This window comes from Brachionichthys hirsutus, chromosome 16 (genome assembly GCF_040956055.1).
Source record: "Brachionichthys hirsutus isolate HB-005 chromosome 16, CSIRO-AGI_Bhir_v1, whole genome shotgun sequence".
In the NCBI taxonomy this organism is placed as follows: Eukaryota; Metazoa; Chordata; class Actinopteri; order Lophiiformes; family Brachionichthyidae; genus Brachionichthys; species Brachionichthys hirsutus.
In genome coordinates, this window is record NC_090912.1 from 5,580,959 (window position 1) to 5,604,341 (window position 23,383).

At 47.3% G+C, this 23,383-nt stretch overlaps 3 protein-coding genes across 4 annotated transcripts; all 3 read left to right on the forward strand.

Moving 5' to 3' along the window:
- The first annotated feature begins 940 nt into the window (after positions 1-940).
- On the forward strand, positions 941-9,815 carry atad5a (ATPase family AAA domain containing 5a). Its single transcript, XM_068750057.1, has 21 exons — positions 941-994; positions 1,075-2,825; positions 3,238-3,319; positions 3,422-3,577; positions 3,883-4,003; positions 4,113-4,355; positions 4,441-4,586; positions 4,720-4,870; positions 5,078-5,362; positions 5,654-5,750; positions 5,897-5,979; positions 6,078-6,214; positions 6,300-6,480; positions 6,581-6,748; positions 6,858-7,079; positions 7,165-7,229; positions 7,311-7,486; positions 7,615-7,807; positions 7,912-8,690; positions 8,827-8,985; positions 9,151-9,815. Exons 1-21 carry the CDS (start codon positions 941-943, stop codon positions 9,227-9,229), a joined length of 5,328 nt encoding a protein of 1,775 aa, XP_068606158.1. The 3' UTR covers positions 9,230-9,815.
- A 318-nt stretch (positions 9,816-10,133) lies between these two features.
- Positions 10,134-13,390, forward strand: adap2 (ArfGAP with dual PH domains 2). 2 transcript variants are annotated; one of them, XM_068749637.1, is made up of 11 exons: positions 10,134-10,341; positions 10,887-11,011; positions 11,105-11,196; positions 11,430-11,518; positions 11,671-11,783; positions 11,965-12,114; positions 12,191-12,274; positions 12,399-12,461; positions 12,539-12,616; positions 12,715-12,943; positions 13,176-13,390. In XM_068749637.1, the coding sequence occupies exons 1-11, from the start codon at positions 10,254-10,256 to the stop codon at positions 13,193-13,195; spliced, it is 1,131 nt and encodes a 376-aa protein (XP_068605738.1). In that variant the 5' UTR covers positions 10,134-10,253; the 3' UTR covers positions 13,196-13,390. The 2 variants fall into 2 exon arrangements, with proteins under 2 accessions (XP_068605738.1, XP_068605739.1); XM_068749638.1 differs by having other exon boundaries at positions 11,683-11,783.
- A 491-nt stretch (positions 13,391-13,881) lies between these two features.
- On the forward strand, positions 13,882-23,238 carry rhot1a (ras homolog family member T1a). Its single transcript, XM_068750481.1, has 19 exons — positions 13,882-13,963; positions 15,135-15,193; positions 15,312-15,393; positions 15,510-15,553; positions 15,657-15,718; positions 15,873-15,917; positions 16,172-16,280; positions 16,545-16,646; positions 16,890-16,988; positions 17,104-17,212; positions 17,328-17,448; positions 17,910-17,994; positions 18,156-18,301; positions 18,378-18,478; positions 18,650-18,780; positions 18,883-18,960; positions 19,064-19,186; positions 19,276-19,478; positions 22,253-23,238. Exons 1-19 carry the CDS (start codon positions 13,927-13,929, stop codon positions 22,368-22,370), a joined length of 1,854 nt encoding a protein of 617 aa, XP_068606582.1. The 5' UTR covers positions 13,882-13,926; the 3' UTR covers positions 22,371-23,238.
- Positions 23,239-23,383: the final 145 nt, after the last annotated feature.

Consider the following 23,383-nt stretch of genomic DNA (forward strand, 5'->3'; position numbering starts at 1 on the left):
TAATTTAATGTTCCTCATAGTCACGAAGAGCAAAAAAACGACGACTCAACTGGACTTGTTTACGTTTGGTTGAAGACGTTTCACCTCTCATCCAAGAGGCGTCTTCAGTTCTAAATGGCCGGTGTTGAGTTCAGATACTTCTACTCCTGTTGGAGCAGAAAACAAAGGGCACCCAGACACAAACAGAGCTGTGTAGTGTATGCTGTCCAATGCAGTACACTGGGGAGTCCCAAACAACCGCTCCACACGCAATATGGCTCAATACAGGAGAGGGTTAGGGTCGGGACAAGACTGAAGTGCATGTGAAAGAAACGGGACACTCCTTTTAGGACAGTAATGTCCAGGTTTTAGCTAGGGACAGAGATAGTTTGAGAGAGGAGTTAAAGAAGCCATCCCTGAACAGCAACATACAATGCAGTATTGACCTTTGACCCACCAAATCCACAACCCCCAGCCACACACGGATGCATCTCAACAAAACAGCTCACCTGAGGGTGGGGAGGACAACGACCCTTCACCTTATGGATGCTAATGACTCTTGATGAGTCTTATTGTTCTGGTGATTTGGGTCCTTTTGTTTTCTGCTCCAACAGGAGAATGAGTTTCTGGACCCTTGACTAGTCATGGACCGGAGGTGAAACGTCGCTCATGATTTATCTCGACCTGGATGACTTGAGAACCTACAGAGACGTCCCTCGGAATCTTTGCTGAAGTGATTCTTGTTTTGTTTCTTCACTCAAGGGCTTCGTGCTAGTTTTAAATCTTAGATTTTTAATGTGGGATTCTAGTCGAAAATAGAAATGGGAAAGACGGGCAGACAGAAGTGAATGCGGTGAATTTTCCCAATTGATGTCAATGCAGGACTTAAATTTCTAAGTCATTTCTTGCTCTTTCAGATATCTATATTCATCATATTTTCTTTCATTGTAGCTCTCTTCAAATGATGGCTGGTGTTGTTGCCATGGCACCTGTCATTGAGGACTTTGACACCCAGGTAAGCTTATTTCTAAAGTGTGTTTCTTTTCATTGTTATTCATTTTCATGGTTAACTAACTTTGTCACAACATCCACTAGCCTTGCAAGAAACCTCGCAAAGACGGTGGCAGTCCTGTCGTCAAGACGATCACAAACTATTTCTCTCCTTTGCCCAAACCTGTGGAGAAACACCTTTCTCCAACTCGCTCCAGCAACATAATGGACTACTTTATCCGCAAGGCTCCGCCCTTTAAAGAAAAGTCAACTTCACCAGAACAGCTGAAAGCTCAGTGTCAGGGATATCAGCTTGATGAAAAGGGCACCAGCTCAGGGGCATCAGCAAAACAGCCCTCTCAGAAACGGAGGAGAAAGACCAGAAAAGCTGCTCGAAAACTTATGGAAGCTGAAACTGTTAGCGCCACAGACAATGAGAGCTGTTTCATTGTGGAAGAAACGGGCGATAACAGAAGCTCCGCAGCAGAAGCTGTCGGGGGCTGCGATACTCTTGGCAGCGATACAGCAGCCCTGCTGGTCCGGCTTTGTTCTGAGGCTCGTGTCAATCAGGGGACATTAGTTCGGAATGGCTCTAATACAGTCAGTAAAAAAGACGAGGATCATGAAGATGGTTCCAAATGTGGGAACAATGTCAAACGTAAACCAGAGCTGAACAATATTGAATTATCTCCGATTTTACCTCCAAAAGACAAACAAAAACAGAGAAAAAACATGGCAAAAAGGTCCCGAAAGAAGCGGCAGCTGAAGGCAAAGCTTTCAGGAGCAGATGAGGAAGAAACTGCGATGTCCTCGTGTGACGTTAGCATGGAGGTTAACGTGGACGAGACCTCTCGGTTAAACAACAGCACAGTAACAATTTCCTTTGAAGAATTTGTGCGGAGTCAAAGCCAGGACAAAGCCGAAGAAAATATAGAAGATGAAAGTAAAAACGAAAGTAAAATCACATCAGATGTCGAAGAAGTGGACTCTGACTGGTTGACCACGTCTAAAGCTGAAGAAAACGTGTTGTCTGAGGAGCCACCTCTCCGACTCTCCCCCCGAACTGTCACCATTCAGGCCGAGGTGCACGCGGTAGCACCCAAACAGGACGCCAAAGGAGCTGGGAATGTAGCCGCTATATTCAACAGAAGAAAGACGGTGGCGAGCCCCGCGGCAGTGGGATCGTCTCACGTGGAGGCTCTAACCGTCAAACGGAAATCCAACGTGGTTCTACGGGAGGAAGATCTAGAACTGGCTGTGCTGGACAGCGAATCCACGGTGAAGTGCAGCGGCGCAGAGAGGAAGCAGTTCATGGCCGCCTTTAAACAAGCCAGTCTGAGCGGTTCGAAAACCAAGGTCAGTAAGAGCCCGAGCGACCAGAACGAACCTGAAGGGAAGGATTTGGACGATGACGGAGGTCCCGAAGGGAACACTTTAATTCCATCTTCCGCCGAACAAAGCCCTGATGCCCCAACCGGTCATAAAGTAACCAAAAAGACACCAAGAAGAAAAGGTGGGAAAACAGCTAAAGGGGAAACGGAGGACGTCCTCACCCCACATGCTGCTGCTCTTCTGGAAGAAAAGGTGCCAATAAGCATCGAGGATGATGATGATGAAAAAGAGGAGCCTCCCTTCACTCCGACTCCCTCAATTCCAGCTGTGAGGAGGTCCACAAGAGGGGCTGTAGTCAAGCCGGTACCAGAGGCCGCACCTCCTGCTCCTGTTAGAAAAACCAGGAAGCGCAATGACTCGAAGGACGGCGCTGCCACCTGCCCAAAGGCGGCTCGCAAGTCCAAACACGGAGTGTTCGTAGCGGAGATGGTGAGCCCACCTGACGAGGGAGGAAGTCCAATCAGGTGACGCATGCTTGAAGAAATAATGGACAGCATTTTGGATGCATTTGTATCCTCAGTAATCACCATGCACACCTCAATAAAAGCTATTCAGTCTAGTGTGACGGTCCTGCAATAGATTTTACCATCTCATCTTTATTTTTCGTTTTATAGAAGCATTTATTCAACTGTAAGGGTGGTTTATCTGCCGCAGTTTGTGGTGCAAACAGTATTGATTATTACAGTAATATACAATATAGTAGAAAGTACAATTCAACACCAGCAAAAGCTGCACTGTAGAATCAGCAGCTCTTTCTGTTGCTGTTAGACTAAAGTGTTTTAAGGTGCTGCACTGACTAAACTGGAGACTAAGTTTATATGTATGCACTGATTTCTAATATTTCCTGTAATTATGTTTATTTGTTTTTGTCATAAGGATTAAATTTACTAGAGTCCATAAAAATGTACCTGAAACCAATGCTGAAAGTGGAAGTGTCAAAAACTCTTTGGCTACTACAGTAAGTACAAATATCTTTCACTATTATAAATAAACACATGCGCATTATCATAATTATGAACTGAGGAATACATAAATACTCTCCTTCTTTCTGTTTTTTCAGATGACAAATAACTCTAAGAAAAGGAATCGGGCAAAGAAATTGTTGGAGAAAGCCCGAATGATTCGGCAGAGTAAGGAAGCTGCCGTGGAGTCGAAGGGCATCTTGAGGCGCTCCGCACGGGCCGAGGCCGCCGCCAGGAAGGGCTACTGTGACGAGGTACCTTTAGAGACCAGCGGAATAGATGACTCGGTCGAAGGCTTAGTTAAGTTTACAATTAGCATATTCAGATGGGTCCTGCAGCACGTTTTATTTTACTGATTTATGATCCATTAAATATATTGAAGTAGCAGAATAACACAAGCTAGGGCAATTAGTCCATTGCTTGTTCGGGATGTTTTGTTTTTGTTCAGGAGCCTCCACATATCACATAAGTCATCATACAACACAGCAATTAATGCAAAATGGAATAATGTGTTTAGCCACCGAGTCTCCCCCCGTCACGCGTTGCTTTGTTTTGTCAGGATTCGGTCATCTGCCTCGAGGACGTCCAGCCTGCCGCTCGGGCGGGTCGAGCAAAGGGCAAAGCCCGGAAGTCTTTGCGCTGTCTGAATGATGTTCTGGGGAAGACTGCGCCTGTCTCAGGTAGTCTTTCCCACTCTTAAGTCACCATTTCAGCTTCAAGACCTTCTTCGGCGTCTAATCTAATGGTGTCTAATAATCTATTTATTTATGTTGTGTAATGATCTCGAAGGTTCCAAAGAGAAAGCTGCTCGGAAGGTGCCGGAATCGATCTCTATCTTTGAAGACAGCAGCCGCGAGGGCTCTGAAAACTCTCAGGACGACGAGCAGTTCAGGGCGCGCAGAGAGTTCTTGAAGAGCGGGCTGCCCGAGTCCTTCCGGAAACAGATCGCCAAGACCGCTGCCTCCAAGGAGGCCTACGGCCTCTCCTGTTCCTCCTTCCAACCAGTCGTACACGTGAAGCAGCCGCCAAACGGTAGGCTGTTAGGGTTAGGGTTAGACCCTCGTCCTGCAAGGTTCTGAATGCGTCCCGACTGAAACCTGCTTTGCCCGTGTCACAGATTGCCCTCTGTGGAGTCTACCGTGGCCCGACTCTTCACTGAGTCGCCTGAAAGAGTCTTGGTGCCAGAGATTTGATCCGCTGCCGTCATTTCGCGGCTCCTTCCACGCGAAGACAGAATCGGCCGGTAGAACCGTTCATAGAAGGGTAAGTCTGACAGATTGCAAAGATCAGATCCTCTCCAAATACTCCAAATAAGACAAGCTTGGAGATTTCTGAATACTAATTTCTACTTTGCAGCAGATTCAAACAATTGAACTTTTCTTTTTTTTTTTTAAAGGGTTCCAGCCGGAGACCTGAAATATCTGAAAGTGTCCATCAGCTTCTAACAGAGGAGGTCGGCAGCTCCTGCCCTCCGTTCCCCTCTCAGGCGTTCGCCACTCGCTTCCTGAAGAGACGAGCGGATCAACCACATCGGTGCGCGGCCACAGGTAGCGTCATTTTATGTTACGGAACTTTATTTTGACTCTATTCAGTATTTACAAGAAGCAAATCTGTGCATTCACATAAATGCCGACGCAGCATTTGTCCTTTTTTAGAAATCACATTTTAAAATTAACTGCAGCCCCCCAAAAAATAAACAATTAGTTTGAGCATAAAAATCAAAATTATTCTCAACATCACTTTCATGTTGCCAGAACCCGAGGCTCTCGCCGAGCCGGTCGGAGCGAAGAGGAAGAGGATGGATGATGAAGGTGGAACGTCAGCGAAGTTGGCCAAGAAGCAAAAAGCCAACTCCTCGCAGGAGAATATTTCAGCTGCTGAGCCTGAGCCAACAAAGAGAGGAGGAGGAGGAGGAGGAGGAGGAGGAGGAGGAGGCCGGGCGAGGCGAGGTCAGAGATCCCGGCTGGAGGAAGAGGAGGACGACACACATAAAGCTGCTGAAGATGACCGCGGCGTCAAAGACGATGCTGGAAGAAATGGTAAAACTGCAATCCTCATTCATGAATTATTATTACAGTTCCTTCTGTAAACTTTGAGAACTCTGAATGATAAAGGCTGAGAGTTGTGGCTGACGGAATCCGCCAAATGTTGAGAAACTTCCTTTACTCGTGTTTTCTCTCGCTTTTATTCAGTAAAATGATATTTATTGCGTCCTCTGCTGATCCTGGGTAATGAATCCTGTTCCTTTAACTGTGACAATAAACCAAAAATGAAACTGAGACATCGCAAATATGTATAGCCTCAAACTCATCCTTTAGTTCCTTCTACAGATGTGGTGAAGGAGGACACGTTGTGGACGGACAAATATCAGCCTCAGCACTCTGATGACATCATCGGCAACGCGGCCTCAGTAAGAAGGCTGCACGGGTGAGGAACCACTCGCCATCATCATCATCGTCATAAAAACAGTCGCTACAACCTTGTACTTTATATATTTAATCGTTTCCACCATCATGTGACAGTTGTTGACGCGCAGGAACCGAATGCTTTTTGCTTCCGTCATATTTATTCAGCTGGTTGAAGGAATGGAAACTTCGTGCCGACCGAGAGGAGAGAAAAAAGCAGAAAGACAAGACGCAAGAAGAAGAGAGTAACGGTGAGGGACTGGTGACACTTCTTTTTCTGTAAATAATTATATTTGGGTTATGCATGTTAGTTTTGACTCCGTTTTAATGTATTCTTTTTTGCGTCCAGACTCGGACTGGGACTGTGGAGAGGAGGACTCCCAGAACGAAGAGGACTCGCTGTGCAACACTCTGCTCCTCACTGGACCCGCCGGAGTTGGCAAGACGGCTGCCGTCTACGCTTGTGCCCAAGAACTGGGCTTCAAGGTGCAAAACCCGAGAGGCGGATCGTGCGACGGGCGTCGCACGGAGTGCTGTCCTGATTTTCAAACTTTCCTCTCGTCCCACCAAGGTGTTCGAAGTGAACGCTTCATCCCAAAGAAGCGGTCGTCTAATCCTGTCCCAGCTGAGGGAAGCCACTCAGTCGCACCAGGTGGACAGTCAGGGGGTCAACGCCCACAAGCCGTCCTACTTCAACAGTTATGGGACAAACGGCAGCAGCGCTGGCTCCCTCCGGCCCGGATCCTCTCCCGGTACGTTCACAGCTTGTGTCTGCTTCATGTCGACTTCGTGGGCTTGTCGCCTTTTATGTGCGGAAGGAATACAGCGGTGATTGTTTCCTCCTCCTTTAAGGAAAAGTCAACTCTCCTCGAAAGTTGGTTTCCTCTCCCAGGAACCCCCCCCAGTCCCCGAGAGGGACTAAAAGAGGAGGCCTCGCGCCCACATCTTTAGCCAACTTCTTCAAAATAGGTCGGCCCAGCAACAGGGAGACGGCGAACGCTAAGGAGAATGAGCAAGCAGGCAAGCCTGAAACATAAACCAACACGATGCAGCGTGACGTGACCTCGATGGAGCGTTTTATAAAGACATCAACACCTATTTTTGCCTCATTCCGTCCTCTCTCCTGTAGCTGCTTCCAAGAATGCGAGGAAGGAGAAGCAGAAACGCCCCGCAGTGAAAACGCCCGTGGCTTCCGGGCCCAGAGAGAAGGACGAGCAGAACAAGAAGACGGCCACCTCGCTCATCCTGTTTGAAGAAGTGGACGTCATTTTTGATGACGACTCTGGGTTTCTAGCGGCCGTCAAGACATTCATGACGACCACCAAGAGGCCAGTCATCCTCACGACCAGCGGTGAGGAAGAGGAATGCCCAAGGGTCAGCGTCTCGTTGTTGTACTCTGTGATCTTTAATTTTGAAATCAAATTCTGGTTCCTTAGATCCTTCCTTCAGCAGCATGTTCGATGGCGACTTTGAAGAAATCCTTTTCGAAGCCCCGTCGTTGGTGAGGAGGAGGATTTACTTTGTCACTTTCCCACCGTCGTGTTATCGTTGTGCGTCCATCCATCGCTCGCCCTGCTTACAGGCCGATGCCGGCTGCTTCCTCCGCCTCCTGTGTCTGGCCGAGGGCGTGAGGACCGACCGGCGGGACGTCGGCTCCTTGCTGAGGCTCAACGGTTGTGACGTGAGGCAGAGTTTACTGCAGCTGCAGTTCTGGGCGTGCAGCGGCGGCGGGATGGGTGAGACACGCGTAGATAGAATGTAATATGTATTTATATCTCTTATATATATATTTAGACAGGATTTCTAATATTTTTCTATCGCGTAGGAAACATAATCTTTATTGAGTGTCATTTTCTGGTTTAATGAGTCGCCGATTGCTTCTTAAGACATTCGTTATCATTTCCTGTAATCCGATATTTGAACCCGGAACCTTCGATCGTCCTTAAAGCAGCGACTGAGGCGGCCGCCAGCGGGTCCGACGCGCCGCCGGCTCTCCCTCCCTGTGACACCAGATGCACTGAGAGCATGCTGGGACTGCTGAACATCGACCCCGACGGGGACGTCTGGGAGCGGCTCAGGGTAAATCACACGCTAAAGGCGTGACGTCGTCGAGCCTCGTCTTCCTCCTTTGAGCGTCACGCTGCTTTGATTTAAGAACGAGACGTCTCCGCGTCTGTCGACAGAGTCGCAGCCCGATGGCGGAGGCGCCGTGCTGGGAGCTGCTAACCAACAGCAGGCGGCGAGGAATGGCCCTGCTGTACTCCAACCTGGAGATGCTTTTGTCTCTGCCGCGCTCGCAGCTGACGTCCTCCGCCCGTCCTCCATCGCGAGATCCACTCCCCGTTAGTCCGAAGGGGCTGCCGTCCCACGCCGACCGCTCGGACGATGACAGTCCGGTTAAACCGTCTGACGGAATGAAGAAGACCAAGAGGGATCCTCGTCTGTCTCGCCAGGACGGACTGGAGTCCGACTCGGAGGACAGTTTCCTGTCACTCCCCAAGCCGCGGGTTGTTCCTCAGCCCGAGGAGGAAGAGCGTTCACCTTCCGAGACGGCGAAGAGGAGGCCGCTGACTCCCGAAGAGCGTCGGAAAAGTCTCCCCGTCTCTCGGTGTTTAGCATCGATAGCTGAATTCTTCCACGACGTGTCCTACTTGGATTCCTCCTTGCCTGCTTGTCCAGGAGGGGGCGACGGTCGGAGGGGAACACCGCCGCTTGTGAAAGATGGGATGACGGACGAGATGAGCCTCGAGGTTGACAGACGGAGCCTCGCGAGGCACGAGCACGCCCTGGAGATGCACGCCGCCGTGGAAGGCCTGAGCTTCTACAAGTGCCGCGATTCCGTGCTGCAGGCCTGGGACGAAGCCCGACAGCTGGGGGCGGCGGCGGCGGCGGGACTCGTCCTCCCTGTGGCCGCTCATCGTGACGGCTGCAGCTTAATTCAGGACGGACCCAGTCGCCCGCAGTGAGTCGCCGGCGAAGCATTAATTACAGCCGAACAGCTTTAGCCCGAGTTCGTATCAAACGAAGCGTCCGCTCGCGCTCCCGGAGCGCCGGCGTTCCGTTCGAGGCCTGACGGTTCTTCATCCGTGTCGTTCCAGGCTTGTCGCACTGAGGGGGGAAGTCATGGAGCGTCTGACGTTCAGAGGAGCGTTCGGTACCCTGGGTAACAAGCCCGCCGCTGCACTCGACTACCTGCCCGCCCTACGCGCCATCTGCACATCAGAGCGACTGAGGGAGCAGGGCAGAGTGAAACGAAGGTGAGCGTTCAGGAGACGGCAGTGAGTTCTCTCCGGGTCTTGTCCTGTGGGCAGGACGCGGAAACGTCCTTTAACTTCGTTCTCATACCCAGCTCGGGGAACAGAAATGCTTTTAGCGGTAGCTGGATGGATATTAAACGTCGTTTTTCTCCTCTCGCCCTCCAGGTTCCTGCACTACCTCGATGCGGTCCACCTGGGTCTGGACAAAAGCGCCCTGCAGCACCTTGCCGAGGGCTTTCCCTGAAACCGAGATCGTCGATGCACTTAACGTCACGCAGAGGCCTGAAAGTCATCTTTGGCCTTTGTTTTCAATCGGAGGGAGCAAATTTAAGAGTTTGAAGTACTGATTGTCACGCAAGAGTAGACTCGGTGTCAACTTTCTGATCTGTAACTGGACGTGAGACGAGGAGGATTGACAACCAGACGTGTGGACAGTCATTCCTCCTCACCTGAAGGGACACGCAGCTTTCTACAGGTGCACTGGTGATCAATACTTCATAGGATTTTTGGGGGATAATAAGATGTGTGTGTTTTACGTATTGTGCAGTAGTGTTTGTAAAATGTTTTTTAGCAAGTGGAAATAGCTTCTGAGGATTGAGTTTGAGTCATTAATGATTCGTATGAGATCGACATGTAAAATAGAATTTGTATTTGTAAAATACTGTTGATGCAGACAGATCTTGTTTTTATGAAAGGCAGACAACCGTTGACTAAAAGTTAAATCACCTTCACAATATTCGGTTAGTGTGTCGATCATTTTTATTGGATTTTCTTTCCCCGTTTTGTGTAAATATATATATATGTAGGCATTATTCACACCCGTTTTTGTTGCGAACAAATAAAGTACGTATTATCACAAACAAAACACAATAGTACTCAGTGGTTTATAGCCTTTTTACTGGAATGTGTACATGTACATGAGAATACTACGAGGTTATACAAGTTCTATGACTGCAATTCAGTACATGCTCTATGCTGGAATAAATATTTATAAAACACAGGAGAAGTAGAACACATTGAATATTAATAATAGCGCGGGAGTCACGCCCGGCTGTGTTTGCGCAGCGGTCCGACAGGTTCATCAACACCAAAGGTGTTAATCCGCATCGCTCGCGTTCACACGAGCACGCCGGGAATCTGTCGCGGGTTCTTGCTGTGAGTCGAGACGTCTGAATCTCACCTGCCGGTAATCCCAGGGGTTCTTGTGGATATTTCCTCGGTGGCGTTTCACCGCGCCACCGTGCGTAATCGAGCCGGACTACAGCGACATGGCGAGCGGCCAGCGAAACGAGAAGATTCTACTGGAGCTGGTGAATCAACCGGAAAACAGCCGGTGCGCAGACTGCGGCGCGCCCGGTAAGATCCGCGCCTGAGCCTCCGGTCCGTGACGGTAACGCGGTAAACCCGCGTTCAGGCACGAGGATACTTTTAGAAAAAAGATAAAAATCACTTTAGTAAATCAAAGCCGACGGGATGAACTTTCTTTAATGGATCAATCGATTAGTTTTGCTGAGGTTTTGGGCCGTGATCCTTTGTAACCAGAGGGGGGGCTGCGGGTCATCCTGCGCAAATGACCCCTATGGCGATGACGTCATCACACACTCATCCACATCTCACAACACATCATTCACTCATTTAATAATCTCCAGTTCTTTGTCCCATCTTCCTGTCAATTTACACGAATATCTGACAAGTGGTTTTTTTTTTTTTTTCTTAATTAGAAAATCAAATGATCAAAGAGCTTTTATCGGACAAGTATTTTCGGTTATTAGACGTTCTAGAGTGGAGAAGGTCCCAGCGGTGCAGATCGGTGCGGACCAATCGACGAGCTGAGCGGTATAGATGCACCTCTGGTGTTATCTAAATATGAAATGGAATCCCAGTTGTTCTGTGAACCTCAGATCCAGATTGGGCAGCCTACCGCCTGGGTGTGTTTGTGTGTCTCAGCTGCTCCGGGACACACCGCAACCTGTCCACCATGGTCAAATCCATAAAGCTGGACTTCTGGGAGGATGAACTGGTGGCGGTATGCAGTTATGTCTTTGTTTTTTTTAAACATATTGTTCTTTTTGGAGGATAAAGTGGCCACGCCGATAATCTCTGAATGTCTTTTTGGAAGATCATGAAGTCCAAAGGCAATGCCAGCGCCCAAGCGTTTTATGAGAGCGCTGTTCCAGCCTACTACTACCGGCCCCGGAAAAATGACTGTGTGTAGGTACTATATATATTATTATATTACATTTGGGTAATGTATAATCACAATCTGAGACTGCTGACAGGGAAGTGCCAGAAAAGTGGAGAGAAGAGCAAGTCCTGACGGGACGTGTGAAATATGTAGACGTGTCTGAGATCAAAGCTAAATAAATCATGTTCTCACGATGACATTGCAGCTTTGTCCCTGTCAAAAAAAACAAAAACAACTGTTGAGCACATTTTCATTTTAGTGTTTTAAGAGACCAGTGGATTCGCGCTAAATATGACCGGATGGAATTCACAGGAGAGCCCAAATATCCACCCCTCGGATACACCACAGGTGATGTGTCTCCTGCAGAAGTTGCACCTCTTTTACTGTAAAACTAACATCAACTGAGTATTTCCATGGAAAAGGCAAAACCTGTTACGCATAACAAAACAGTCGGGGGTGATGAAAATGGGTGCATTTCAACACGTGTGAATTTAATCTAGGTTTCTATGAAGGCATGTTATGGAAGAAAGGGAAAGAGAACACACGGTTCCTGAAGCGGAGGTTTGAGCTGTCGCAGAGAGAATTCACGCTGTCTTACTTCAACAAGAAAGATGTGAGTCCACGGCAGACAAAATATTCTATTTTCATTCTTTTATCATTATTTTTCTCAGACATTTCAGAGAAGTGGCGCAAACTTTATCATTTTGTGTCTAATTCTTGCCAAATACCGGTACAGGGCCTCTTGCGTCGTTTAAATTACCCCTGAAGTATAAATGCATATATTTTTAATCTAGGAGTCCAAAGGCCCCAAAGCTGTGATCTCCATTAAGGACCTAAACGCCACCTTTCAGCCAGAGAAGATTGGCCATCTCCACGGTCTGCAGATCACCTACCAAAACGGAGACCACACCAGGAACCTCTATGTTTATCACGACAGTGCTGAGGTGAGACTGCATGATAAACCGGTTAAAGTAACCAACCGGTGGCAAACTGATTTTCTCTAGACTTCTTCTACTCTAGGAAATAGTTGCGTGGTTCAATGCCATCCGTGCCGCTCGCTACGCATACCTGAAGTCAGCCTACCCGACTGGAAGCGATGAAGAGGTGTGCATGAAGATGTTTGGTCACCTTCCCGTTGCTCCTGCATGTGTTTGCACTTCGGCTTGCACGCTTAATAATACTCCAGTTATAGAAGCTTATTCACAGCTAGTTTGTGTTTCTCCGTCAGCTTATACCAAAGATAACAAGAAACTACCTGAAAGAGGGATTCATGGAGAAGACAGAGCCATCAGTAAGTTGTTAAAGAACAAAATATGAAGCAAAATGTCACAAGGTGATATTAAACGTTGTTGTTGTTGTTGTTTACAGCAAAAGGAGCCATTCAGAAAGAGGTGGTTTTCTTTGGACTCCCAAAACAGGACATTGTTCTATTTCAAGGGTCAGATGGTGAGGACGAACGGATGTATATTTTAACCTCTTTTTCTTTATCATCTTCTTTTTCATGTTTGACTATGAAAGTCTTTTACTCTATTGTGAATATGTAGGATGCAGTGGAGTTAGGAGTTGTTTTCGTCGGCACAGAGAGCAAAGGCTACTCGACAAAGGAGTATGTCCCTAAAGGTCCTCGAGGAAACAAGTGGAAGTATGGCATTATGATGGAGACGCCTGCGAAACAGTTTGTCTTCATGTGTGAGAAGGAAAGTGATCAGAAAGCGTGGCTGGATGCCCTCGGACAGGTCGCGCAGCGGCCTATGGCACCGCAGGATTACAAAAGTAAGCAAGGGAACAAACGCAGTGTGTCAAAATACAGTGAAGATGTGAAGTCTGTAATGTTTACACACGCAACCGTATGCCTGCATTTTTCTGGGGGAGATCGGGATGCAGGAAATCTGCAGTCCATTCAACATCTATGTAAACATTTACACTGCACCAAGCTATGTTGTCACACTCACCCACTGCGTAATGCAGCGGTGCGACCTCACTTTACTCTCGTTTCTTATTCCAGCTGAAGCCAACATCGAGTAAAAATGGATGAACTGCGCAGAATTATGATGCGATGATTCGTATATTTGCAGCGTTTGCAAATACCAACGACCAAACGATCGGAACACTGTTGACCACGTTGCTCTCAGTGCAGTCTCTCATCTTTGTGTTTTATAAAGAAGCATCTTAAACCCCCACTTCAACTAAACTCTATAACCAACACAAATAAATTACTTTTATGAAAGTGGTGTGGTTTAATTGGACTTTTCTTAACTTTTTTCAGTCACGTCACCCTGCAAAAGCATGCAAAATCTACACACACACACACACACACAACAAGTGCAATTCCCCTCTTCGGTGCCAGAGGGCAGCATAACGCAGAAAACGCGTTTTTAAGGTTCAGCTGTAGTTTGTCCCAAACGGGCCGCTGTAGTTGCCGGTCGGGCATGCTCAGGAAACATTAATGGTAAAATACTGTGCATGCGCCGAAAAGACTGGTGATTAACATGAAATTGGATATAAATGCGTCACAGACTACTAATTAAATCGAATGCATTCTGAGATAATGGATCTCAGTTTGGGAAGAAGCGCCTAGGAGACGCGAGGGAGCCCCCCCCCCCACCCGAACACTGTCCGTCCGGTTTGTCCTACAAAAAGGCGCCGGGAGTTTGACAGCGTTCGGCCCGGCGCCAGATAACCCGCCGCGGGAGCGCCGCGCCCGGAGGACTCGGAGGACTCCATGAAACTATAGATAGAAGGAATTCGGCCGAAACATGAGGAAGGACGTGAGGATTCTGCTCGTGGGGGAACGTAAGTGTCTTCTGTGTTGACCCCCCCCCCACCCCCCACCCTCGCTAGCTTAAATGCTAACGAGGCAGCTAGAGGCTACAGCGGGCAGATGCGTTCAATGGACGCCGAGCGGCGGCGGCGTGAGCAGGGATCGGGGGGCTCGTTTATTCTGTGGTGTTTTACAACACACTTAGCTACACAATAGATGTATTATATAAGAGGTAATACATGTATAAATACACTGTATTATATCAGAATACATCTGACAAACCTGTATAGTAATAAGCAGCAAAATCAATAATTTATATTCTGAAGTATGATATAAAAGTATTATTGAATGTAGGAACTAAATTTGTGAACTTGTGATTTTTAACACTGTTAAGACGATCGTGTCGCCGCCGCTATTTGTTGTCTATGCCCGGTTTTACGGTAATATGCATCGCCGGTACTGGAAACCGGTCGCAGTGACCGGTTTCCAATAAATTACCGTAATTCCGTTTTGGCATGTAATAATTCAAAATCAAAGTATATTTAAAAACTAAATGATCGACTCTGTTGAAAGCTTGTAAGAAAATAATTTCAGATGTTTAGGATTGTTTCATTAAAATTCTACTAACAGTTTTTAGGAGAAAAGCTAAAAAACATATAATATCAGCAATTTCTTTTAAATTCAGAAAGGCAAAATATAACAGTCCGGACAATGGATCAAATTGTTCTACTACAGTAAAAGGGAATATGCCAATTCTATGGAAGTAGATTGGATATTAAGAAAGAAATTGGCCCACAGATATTGCCAGAAAACGTGTGTGTGTATATTTGTTGGTGCTATTTATATTTCCGTTGTGGCTGTGCACATCGGCCTACATTAGCGCGTTGCGCGTTTGTCACTGACTGTCCTGCCTCCTTCAGTGTAACGACGTTCTGCAGATGCAGTTTGTGTTGCACGCCATGGCTGCAATAGAGGATCACTGTTATTGATGATAAATCAATGTTTGTGTTGTTTGACAATACAAATAAAATATTTTGAAAAGGAGATTTTATCTCTATGGCAGTAACAAATATATCAAGTTGTGTAAATGAGGAAAAAATAGGTACCAAATCTTAGCAATTTAAAGTGTATCTGAATGTTTGATCACTTGATCAGTGACTTAAGCAATGAATTTATTGAATTCATGTTCTTCTGCTCCTCCAGCCAAGGTGGGGAAGACATCGCTGATCATGTCTCTGGTTAGTGAGGAGTTCCCGGATGAGGTATGTATCAACAGCCAATCAGGTGGTAGATATCGTTGATATCTCTTTATATGACCATGAACAGCACGATTTAAATCTGCCTTGTCGGACTCTTGGATCCCGGTTCTCTGTCTTCCAGGTTCCTCTGCGTGCCGAGGAGATCATCATCCCGGCAGGGGTCACTCCAGAGAGGGTGCCCACGCACATTGTGGACTACTCAGGTAGACGCTCCTCATAATCAATACACGACTGCACAGGGAATTTTTTTTTATGGTCGTGACAAGGTTCCTTGACAGCAGGAACCAAACTGTACTCGTGTTTCTGTTGACATATTTAGACGCTGAACAGTCAGATGAACAGTTGCACCAAGAAATCTCTAAGGTTGGTTTGGCCTCATTTTCTGCGCTCGCCGGTTCTTTCGCCGTCCGCTCGGCATTTATTTCTTCTCCCCGCATCGGTTAAATTTCACGCTTTGTCTTCACAGGCAAATGTTATCTGCATAGTTTATTCAGTCAACAACAAGAAGTCTATTGAAAAGGTGAGAACGTGTTTCCTGTCCAGACGGTGTGTCTGGAATCTGAATGCTGATCGTGTTAATCTGATAAATGCAGTTTGTTTTTATCACAATTGCTTGCCTGGCTGCAGTACCTGATGCTGTGCTGTGTTATTCCCCCCCCCCCCCCCCCCCCAAGGTGACAAGCCACTGGATCCCCCTCATAAACGACAGGACGGACAAAGACAGCAGGTTCGTTCATATCGCATTCCCGACGGCTTTGTGTTAAAGTTCTCTAAAGTACAGCCGTAAAGTGTCTCCCACGCGTGTAATTTGAGTCGCTCAGTACTGGTCGGTAGTGAACGTTATTCTGCTTGGAGGATTTCTAGTTTCCATCGAGCGCTTCAGTTCTGTGGTCTTGTGAGAAGATTGTCTTAGCCTTCATCATTACCTGTGAATTAACTGATTGCTGAGACGCTTTGGTCATTAAATGGGCTTTATTGCAGGGTTCCGTTGATTCTTGTGGGGAACAAGTCCGACCTGGTGGAGCACAGCAGCATGGAGACCATCCTTCCAATCATGAATCAATACCAGGATATCGAGACTTGTGTGGAGGTAAAAGATCAATACACGCACAGATAAAAAATTTGGACCCGTTGAGGCGTGGATGTCCAAAATATTGAACCTCAGAGCTGAGCGCTTCAACTTCATTAAACTCGCTGAGGCGCTGGTTCTGGTTCTGGTTCTGGTTCTGGTTCTGAGGGTCTGCCTCTGGTTATTGACGGAGATGCATGTCAAATAATGACTGGATGGCATTCAGACTCAAAAAAAAAAAAAAAGAAAAGTGACAAACTCTAAATGGGTTCCCTCTTCCTTTAGTGTTCTGCCAAAAATCTGAAGAATATCTCCGAGCTCTTCTACTACGCCCAGAAGGCTGTTCTCCACCCAACCGGACCGCTATACTGTCCAGAGGAGAAGGAGGTGAGGACGACACGGTGCATAGATCCATCACTGGAGACGGGACGATACCGGCTCCCTATCGCATTTTAATCAACGATGAGAATAAAGGTAGCGGCTGTCTGAGGCTAACCTCATGTTAGCAGCTAGCTCGGGCTAGAATCTCCAGCGACAGGAAATCTGTGCCGAGTGCATCCCTTAATGTTGAAGGGGAGTTTAACTTGACCCATTTATCCACCCGGCGTTGCATTTTTTCCTGCGTTGCAGTTGAAGCCCTCTTGCATCAAGGCTTTAACTCGAATCTTTAAAGTGTCTGACCTGGACAACGACGGCATCTTGAACGACAATGAGCTCAACTTCTTCCAGGTAACGTTCCCCCCAAGAGGGCAAACGAGGTTTAAAGAGGAAGTGGATTTACTATTATTTTTGGGTTAGGGTTAGTTTATCGCTTGTTTTTTTTTTTTTTTTTCTATGTCTGTAGAGGACGTGCTTCAATACACTGCTGGGACATCAGGCCTTAGAAGATGTGAAGAACGTGGTCAGGAAGAACATGACCAATGGCGTCCAAGACAACGGGCTCACACTCAAAGGTCACACCCAGACCGTTGCTGTTGTATTCCTTCCTCGCATTAGCGCGTATTTGATTCACTATCTTGGGGTCGAGTCCCTTCATTCTCACGTTGGTTGCTTTTTTTTTTTTTGCAGGATTCCTGTTCCTTCACACCCTCTTCATACAGCGAGGCAGACACGAAACCACGTGGACGGTGCTGAGACGGTTCGGCTACGATGACGACCTGGAGCTCACCCAAGAATATCTGTTTCCTTTGTAAGTGCAGCCGCTCTTCTTTTATTTTAAAGTTGTATAGCAGGGATAGGGTAAAAAATAATAATAATACTTTTATTCTGATAATCAACAGCGGTGAACATGATTGTCGTTCATCAGCTTTGTGCACAAACTACAACAATTCTAATTAGAATTTAAATACAGTATATCCATTACAGTGTTTTTGTGATTCATGGGAACTTTTATATTATTAAAATTATTGCTGCCATCTCTAATTTATACCGCCGGGCACATGTGATATTTCCTGAACTCTTTCTGTCTTGTCTTTCATGTTGCTAAAGGTTCTTTTTTTGTCTTTTACAAGAACACCTAACCCCCCCGGCTGCCTGCCAACGTCACCTGAAAATAATTTCCTCTATTTCAGCCCCTGCTGAAGTGACCCAGGCCGATTGCCCGCTCCTTTGTTGTCTTCTGATGATAATCCTTGTCTCTCTTCATGGCAGGATAAAGATCCCTTCCGACTGCACCACCGAGCTCAACCACAATGCTTACCTCTTCCTCCAGAGTGTCTTTGATAAACATGACAAAGTGAGTCGCTCCAAATGTTACAGTTATGGTTTGAAACATTCATATTTTTTATTTTTATTTTTTAACCTCTTTAATTGCTCTAATAGCCAAGGCCAGCTCTATTACCTAAACATCTTTTGTGTTCCTATGGGTCATTTGATTTTCCGATTATTTTTCTCTAGGATAGAGACTGTGCACTCTCCCCAGACGAGGTGAAGGACCTGTTCAAAGTGTTTCCTTACATGCCGTGGGGTCCAGATGTGAACCAAACAGTTTGCACTAATGACCAGGGCTGGCTCACGTACCAAGGATACCTCTCCCAGTGGACGTGAGTGTGGAATATTCTAGTGACGTACCGACATGAACTCAGACCTGTGTGTTTCAATGCGTGCTTCCTGTGCTAGGCTAACAACCTATCTAGATGTGCAGCGTAGTTTGGAGTACTTGGGATACCTGGGCTACTCTATCATCTATGAGCACGAGTCTCAGGCCGCTGCCGTTACAGGTAAGGGAACGGAGTAGAATTCAGCTGGCCGGCAGCGCTGCGTTCAGAATAGCTGATAAGATGTTAATAGTTTAGAAACTTAATTTGGAACAAAAGTTTCTAAAAAGTCCTCAAAATATAGATCTATAAATATCACTTTAAGTATGAGACTCCGGATTCCCCCTCCTCCAGTGACGCGTAACAAGCGCATTGACCTGCAGAAGAAGCAGACCCAGCGCAGCGTATTCCGCTGCAACGTTCTGGGGTCCCGGGGGAGTGGGAAGAGTGGCTTCCTCCAAGCTTTCCTAGGAAAGAACCTGCAGGTCAGTGGAAATGAGGACTTCAAATGCTCTTCAACTCATTTAAGCATCTTTGTGTGCTAATGTGAATGCCTGTTGTTGATTTTTTTCCTGCCACAGCGACAGAGGCGAATTAGAGAAGACCACAAGTCCTTGTATGCCATCAGCACCACCTACGTTTATGGTCAGGAGAAGTACCTGCTGGTGAGATTACTACTACATGATCCATAATCTGGGTGTATTACACAGCGTTAGCACTCTGACCTCACCGTCTGTTATCGCTGGTCCATCGTCTGCACACAACAAGCTCCACGAGATGATGCCAGATGTGGACTTCCTGTCGGAGGCGGACCTCGCCTGCGACGTGGTGTGTTTGGTGTACGACGTGAGCGATCCGCGCTCTTTTGAATACTGTGCCAAAGTATACAAGGTACATTTCAGAAAGTGGGGAAAATTGATTAGACGCAGATTTGAAATACTCCTTTAAAGTGAACGTTTTTTGTGTGTTTGTTTTGGCAGCAATACTTCCTCGACAGCAAGACGCCTTGCGTGGTGATGGCAGCCAAGTCGGACCTGCATGAGGTGCGACAGCACTGCAGTCCGTCACCGCAGGAGTTCTGCCGTAAACACAAGCTCCACCCGCCGCAGCCGTTTACGTGCAACACGGACGAGGCGCTCAGCAAAGACATCTACACCAGACTCACCACCATGGCCATGTACCCGTGAGTATTCAGCCCCCCCCCCCCCCCCGTTGTGAGCTCGTCTCACTTGTCCCCCGGGAGTCCTGCAGCCGTCACACAACCAAGGTGAAAGTATTAAGTAATAAAGCCGTTTGACGAAGGCTAGCTGCATCTTTAAAGTCTCGTTACTAGCAAAGCAGCATCAACGTTGTTTCTGTCGGCTCAAGAAAAGACTTGGATCAAACTGAAAGTCGTTCTTCAGGATGTCTGAGTTCAGCTGCGGCACGGTGCTGTCGAGTTCTGCTGCCATCGCCTGAAGCGCTTTCCTTTCTCCGTAGTTGCTCCGCCGCATTGCTGCGTGTTTTCGCGTCTGTCGATGCCGGTGGTCAGAAGTGTCACCGATTGCTACCGTGGAAACGGGGCTTGAAGTTCTTTTGCTGAATTGAGAGAACCCTCGCCTCGGGAGACGTTTAGGGTCACCAGCGTCAGGCTGACCCGTAATTGGCTTCTTCAGTTCGGTGATATTGATGTGGGTTTACTCACATTGATCTCTGATGGGAGGCTACAGTCTATCCTGTCAGGGGATGTTTGTTTGTTTTCTTGGTAACGGATAGTTTTAGGATTCAAGAGACGCTAAAGTAAAACAAAAATCATCTCGGGTTTGAAATAGTCTTGTGGTCTTTCTTTTTTTGTTCTTGGTGATGGTTTTCTGCTTTATGGTAATAATAATAATGTTGAAATGAAGAATGAGGCCGTGAATAGAGCCACAGTGTGATTTTGATTTAGCATTTTGCCCTGAATGAGTTCTCCTATAAACATGGGCTGAAACGGTTCCGCTGTTTTCCCATCCACATATTTCCTCCTACTCTACCGGTAAAGTCGACGCTTCCTTGTCGGTGCTTTTCCATTCTCGTCTGTTTTCCCATCCACATATTTCCTCCTACTCTACCGGTAAAGTCGACGCTTCCTTGTCGGTGCTTTTCCATTCTCGTCTGTTTTCCTTGAGTCGAGGCGGTAAAGTTTCAGCCGTGAGACTTGACTTCAGTCCTTTGTTCGGCCTGCTTGTTAAACAAAGCCGACTCTTTATTGCAGCTTTGGCCTCCTCCTCCGTTTTGAGTTTGTTGCGTGTCACCTTTGTGTAGTTGTGGACACACATTTTTTGTGTCTTTCTGCAGCTACGCCCGTCTCCGCCGCGTGTGCGCCTGCAACAGATGCACCTGTTGCCTGTGTCGGAACCTCCTCAGCATTAAGGCCCAACTCTGCAGGGGCGTTTATAGCAGGTTCTCATGTGGAATAACCCCCCCCCCCCACACACACACACACTCTGTGTGTCCCACCCCTGAGCTGCTTGACCTCCCTTTTCACCCAAGCTCTCTAACACTGGTTTACCCTCCTTCAGTCAGCGGTTAGGTTTACATTGCATGTCCACAGCAGATAAAGGTGAATGTTTGCTGCATCGATCTCGCCTGTGGGGATTGAGAAGGTTCTGTTCACTGGATCACTGGTTTCTGGAGTATTGGATTGGATCCAGGCTGCTGGACAGGCAGGTGTCTGAAACCTTCAGGAAACAACTAACAGAAGTGTTCTTCTTATTTGTTACCCTCGCCGAAGAGGAGGCGAGGGTATTGCAGTTGGGTGCGTTTGTCTGTCTGTCTGTCTGTTTGTCTGTCCGAGTGCATAACTCAAAAACTAGTAATCCAATCGACTTGAAATTTTTACACTAGCAAGGTTCTGTTTGTAAACGACGCTTCTCATTTTAACCCCGCGGGCAGCTCCATTGGCATGAAGACTTGCCTTTGAGCAAGTGACCTGCTTTTGCAGCTCGTCCACTAGCTTTTGCAGTTTTCACTAATTGTTTTTGACCAATGCAACTAACTGCGGTTAATAGTGATGTGAGAAAAGCACCAAAGTAAAAACTGCAACCGGCTTGTGTGTACTTTAGATGGAATGTACCGCACCAATCACGCTGTTGTTTCTTCCTTTTGTCCTTCTCTTTTTCCTTTCACACTGTAGGCGTTCATGCACTTGTTTTTGGATACCCTTCTTTCTCTTCCTCTTTCACGTTTTCACCCTCTGCTGATCGGAATTCCGGAATGTTCCACGGCCATCCAGCGCTCTAATTCTCTGGGTAACTTAAATGCACGGCTTCAGGAGAGCATTGCAGCCTGCGAGCAGATGGGGAGAAGGCTAAAATCAAACCAGTGTGTCTTTGGGTGTTTTCCACACTATTAATAGCATGACATTCATCACACCAGTCCGGCGTCCGGCTGGTGTGTGTGTAGCTGTTTGGTCACGGTGTGAAGAGTGTGGTGACGTTTGACCAGATCTGCAGGTTAGAGCTTGGTGCTGTGGCTTATATCAGAAATTCCTGAGGGGTGGGGGGGGGTTCAGATGCTCATCTTTATAAAGGCCTTAGAGGTCCAGTCAGAAACCAGATCCAGAGAGAGAGAGGGCGCGTTGGTTTCCTCGTGTGGACGTGCAGGAACGCGTGTCGGATGAGTTCCACTTCCCTTTTCCCTCTAGTTCACCGAGCTGCTTCTAACGTCTACTCCCGTTTCCTGACCCAAAGCGGTGCCAGATGTGAAGAGAAAGCTTGTTCCTGTTTCACCCTGGTTTCAGAGGGCACCAGTTTCCCGTCGTGTGCGCTCCCGATACAGGAACTCTGCTGGAGCGGGCGCACGACGTTGGCGACTCATCCTGCTGTGATTTTTAATCAAGGAGAAATGGGGGAAAAAGGAAGCGCTGCACGTCTCCATGTGTCGTTTGCTGCTTCATCTTCTCCCTGCCAGCCGCTTCACCTCCGCTTCCTCTCACAGGCACCTGGCTCAGGCGGACCTGAAGAGCTCCACCTTCTGGCTGAGGGCGAGCCTCGGCGCCACGGTCTGCGCCGTGCTGGGCTTCGCCATGTACAGGGCGCTTCTCAAACAGCGGTGATCGGACGGGACCAGTCCGTTACCCCAGGCCCGGTGGTGACCCCCCCCCCCATGACCACCCCAAACTCCACCTAACACCCTGTCACAAAACATTAAAGAAAGAAAAGAGCTCCAAGGTTGGACTTGAATGATCACACGTCCTTCAGTCAATGTATAAAGGTCGAGTCTCGGGTCAGACGCCGCCGGTCATGGGATGTTCCAGTCCCTTTTTTATTTTGTCCTCGGTTCGGCATCGGCTCATCCTCTGGCTGGAGGGCAGAGCGAGGCAGACGTGTACGGACGCACGCTGAGAGGCTGGTTGTACATGTACTACCGGTATATGCAGTAGATGATGTATTCCTGAAGGATTTTAGGCTCGAGCCAATAGAGAGCATCGCGTCCCAGAAGCAGCGCCTTACAGGTGGCGTCAGTGCTGCAGCTAACATTACGAAGGTCATGGATGTCATGCTCTTGTTTATTTTGTGTGTTAATTTATTAACCCATGTTGTTTTCTTGTTTGTTTCGCGTGCACTGCATGAAACAGACGGGGGGGGGCGTTGACATTTTCCATGTATTTTTGTATGTAGTTTTATCGAGGCATGATGTTACATTATGTTTGGGTATAATTGTCTGGTACTCGCTCAGAGTTTTGGTCCGTCTAATTTTTATGAACTCACTGGCATCATAAACCAAGTGGCCATCCTTAACGTCAGCTCGTCTCGACCGCCGTAAAACAGGAGTGTGCGTTTTCATTCTTCTCTTTTCCATGTATTTACAATAAAGTCGAGTGAAAACGTTCCGCTTTAATGTGCGTTCTCGGGTCAGATGAAAGCTAATCAGCTCGACGTGAGAACTGCGATGGTTTTAAATAACTAATAAATGACATTTTCACCCACTGAAGTCGCTGTTTGTGTCTCCTTAAGAGCAGAAATCAAATCACTTCATTCTAGACTTCATGACTGAATTTGGGATTTTCATTAGTTGTCAGCTACAAAGTTAAAAGGAAATAAGCATTTGAAATATATCGGTCTGTGT

Excerpts from the sequence above, each read along its gene's own strand:
- atad5a (XM_068750057.1), top strand. The coding sequence starts at position 941 with ATGATGGCTGGTGTTGTTGCCATGGCACCTGTCATTGAGGACTTTGAC. Across the intron at positions 4,356-4,440 it reads CGTGAAGCAGCCGCCAAACG|ATTGCCCTCTGTGGAGTCTA; the intron begins GTAGGCTGTTAG and ends CCCGTGTCACAG. Across the intron at positions 8,691-8,826 it reads GACGGACCCAGTCGCCCGCA|GCTTGTCGCACTGAGGGGGG; the intron begins GTGAGTCGCCGG and ends GTGTCGTTCCAG.
- adap2 (XM_068749637.1), top strand. The coding sequence starts at position 10,254 with ATGGCGAGCGGCCAGCGAAACGAGAAGATTCTACTGGAGCTGGTGAAT. Across the intron at positions 12,115-12,190 it reads TTTATCACGACAGTGCTGAG|GAAATAGTTGCGTGGTTCAA; the intron begins GTGAGACTGCAT and ends CTTCTACTCTAG. Across the intron at positions 12,944-13,175 it reads GGCACCGCAGGATTACAAAA|CTGAAGCCAACATCGAGTAA; the intron begins GTAAGCAAGGGA and ends TTCTTATTCCAG.
- rhot1a (XM_068750481.1), top strand. The coding sequence starts at position 13,927 with ATGAGGAAGGACGTGAGGATTCTGCTCGTGGGGGAAC. Across the intron at positions 15,394-15,509 it reads GCACATTGTGGACTACTCAG|ACGCTGAACAGTCAGATGAA; the intron begins GTAGACGCTCCT and ends TGACATATTTAG. Across the intron at positions 16,647-16,889 it reads ACTGTCCAGAGGAGAAGGAG|TTGAAGCCCTCTTGCATCAA; the intron begins GTGAGGACGACA and ends CCTGCGTTGCAG.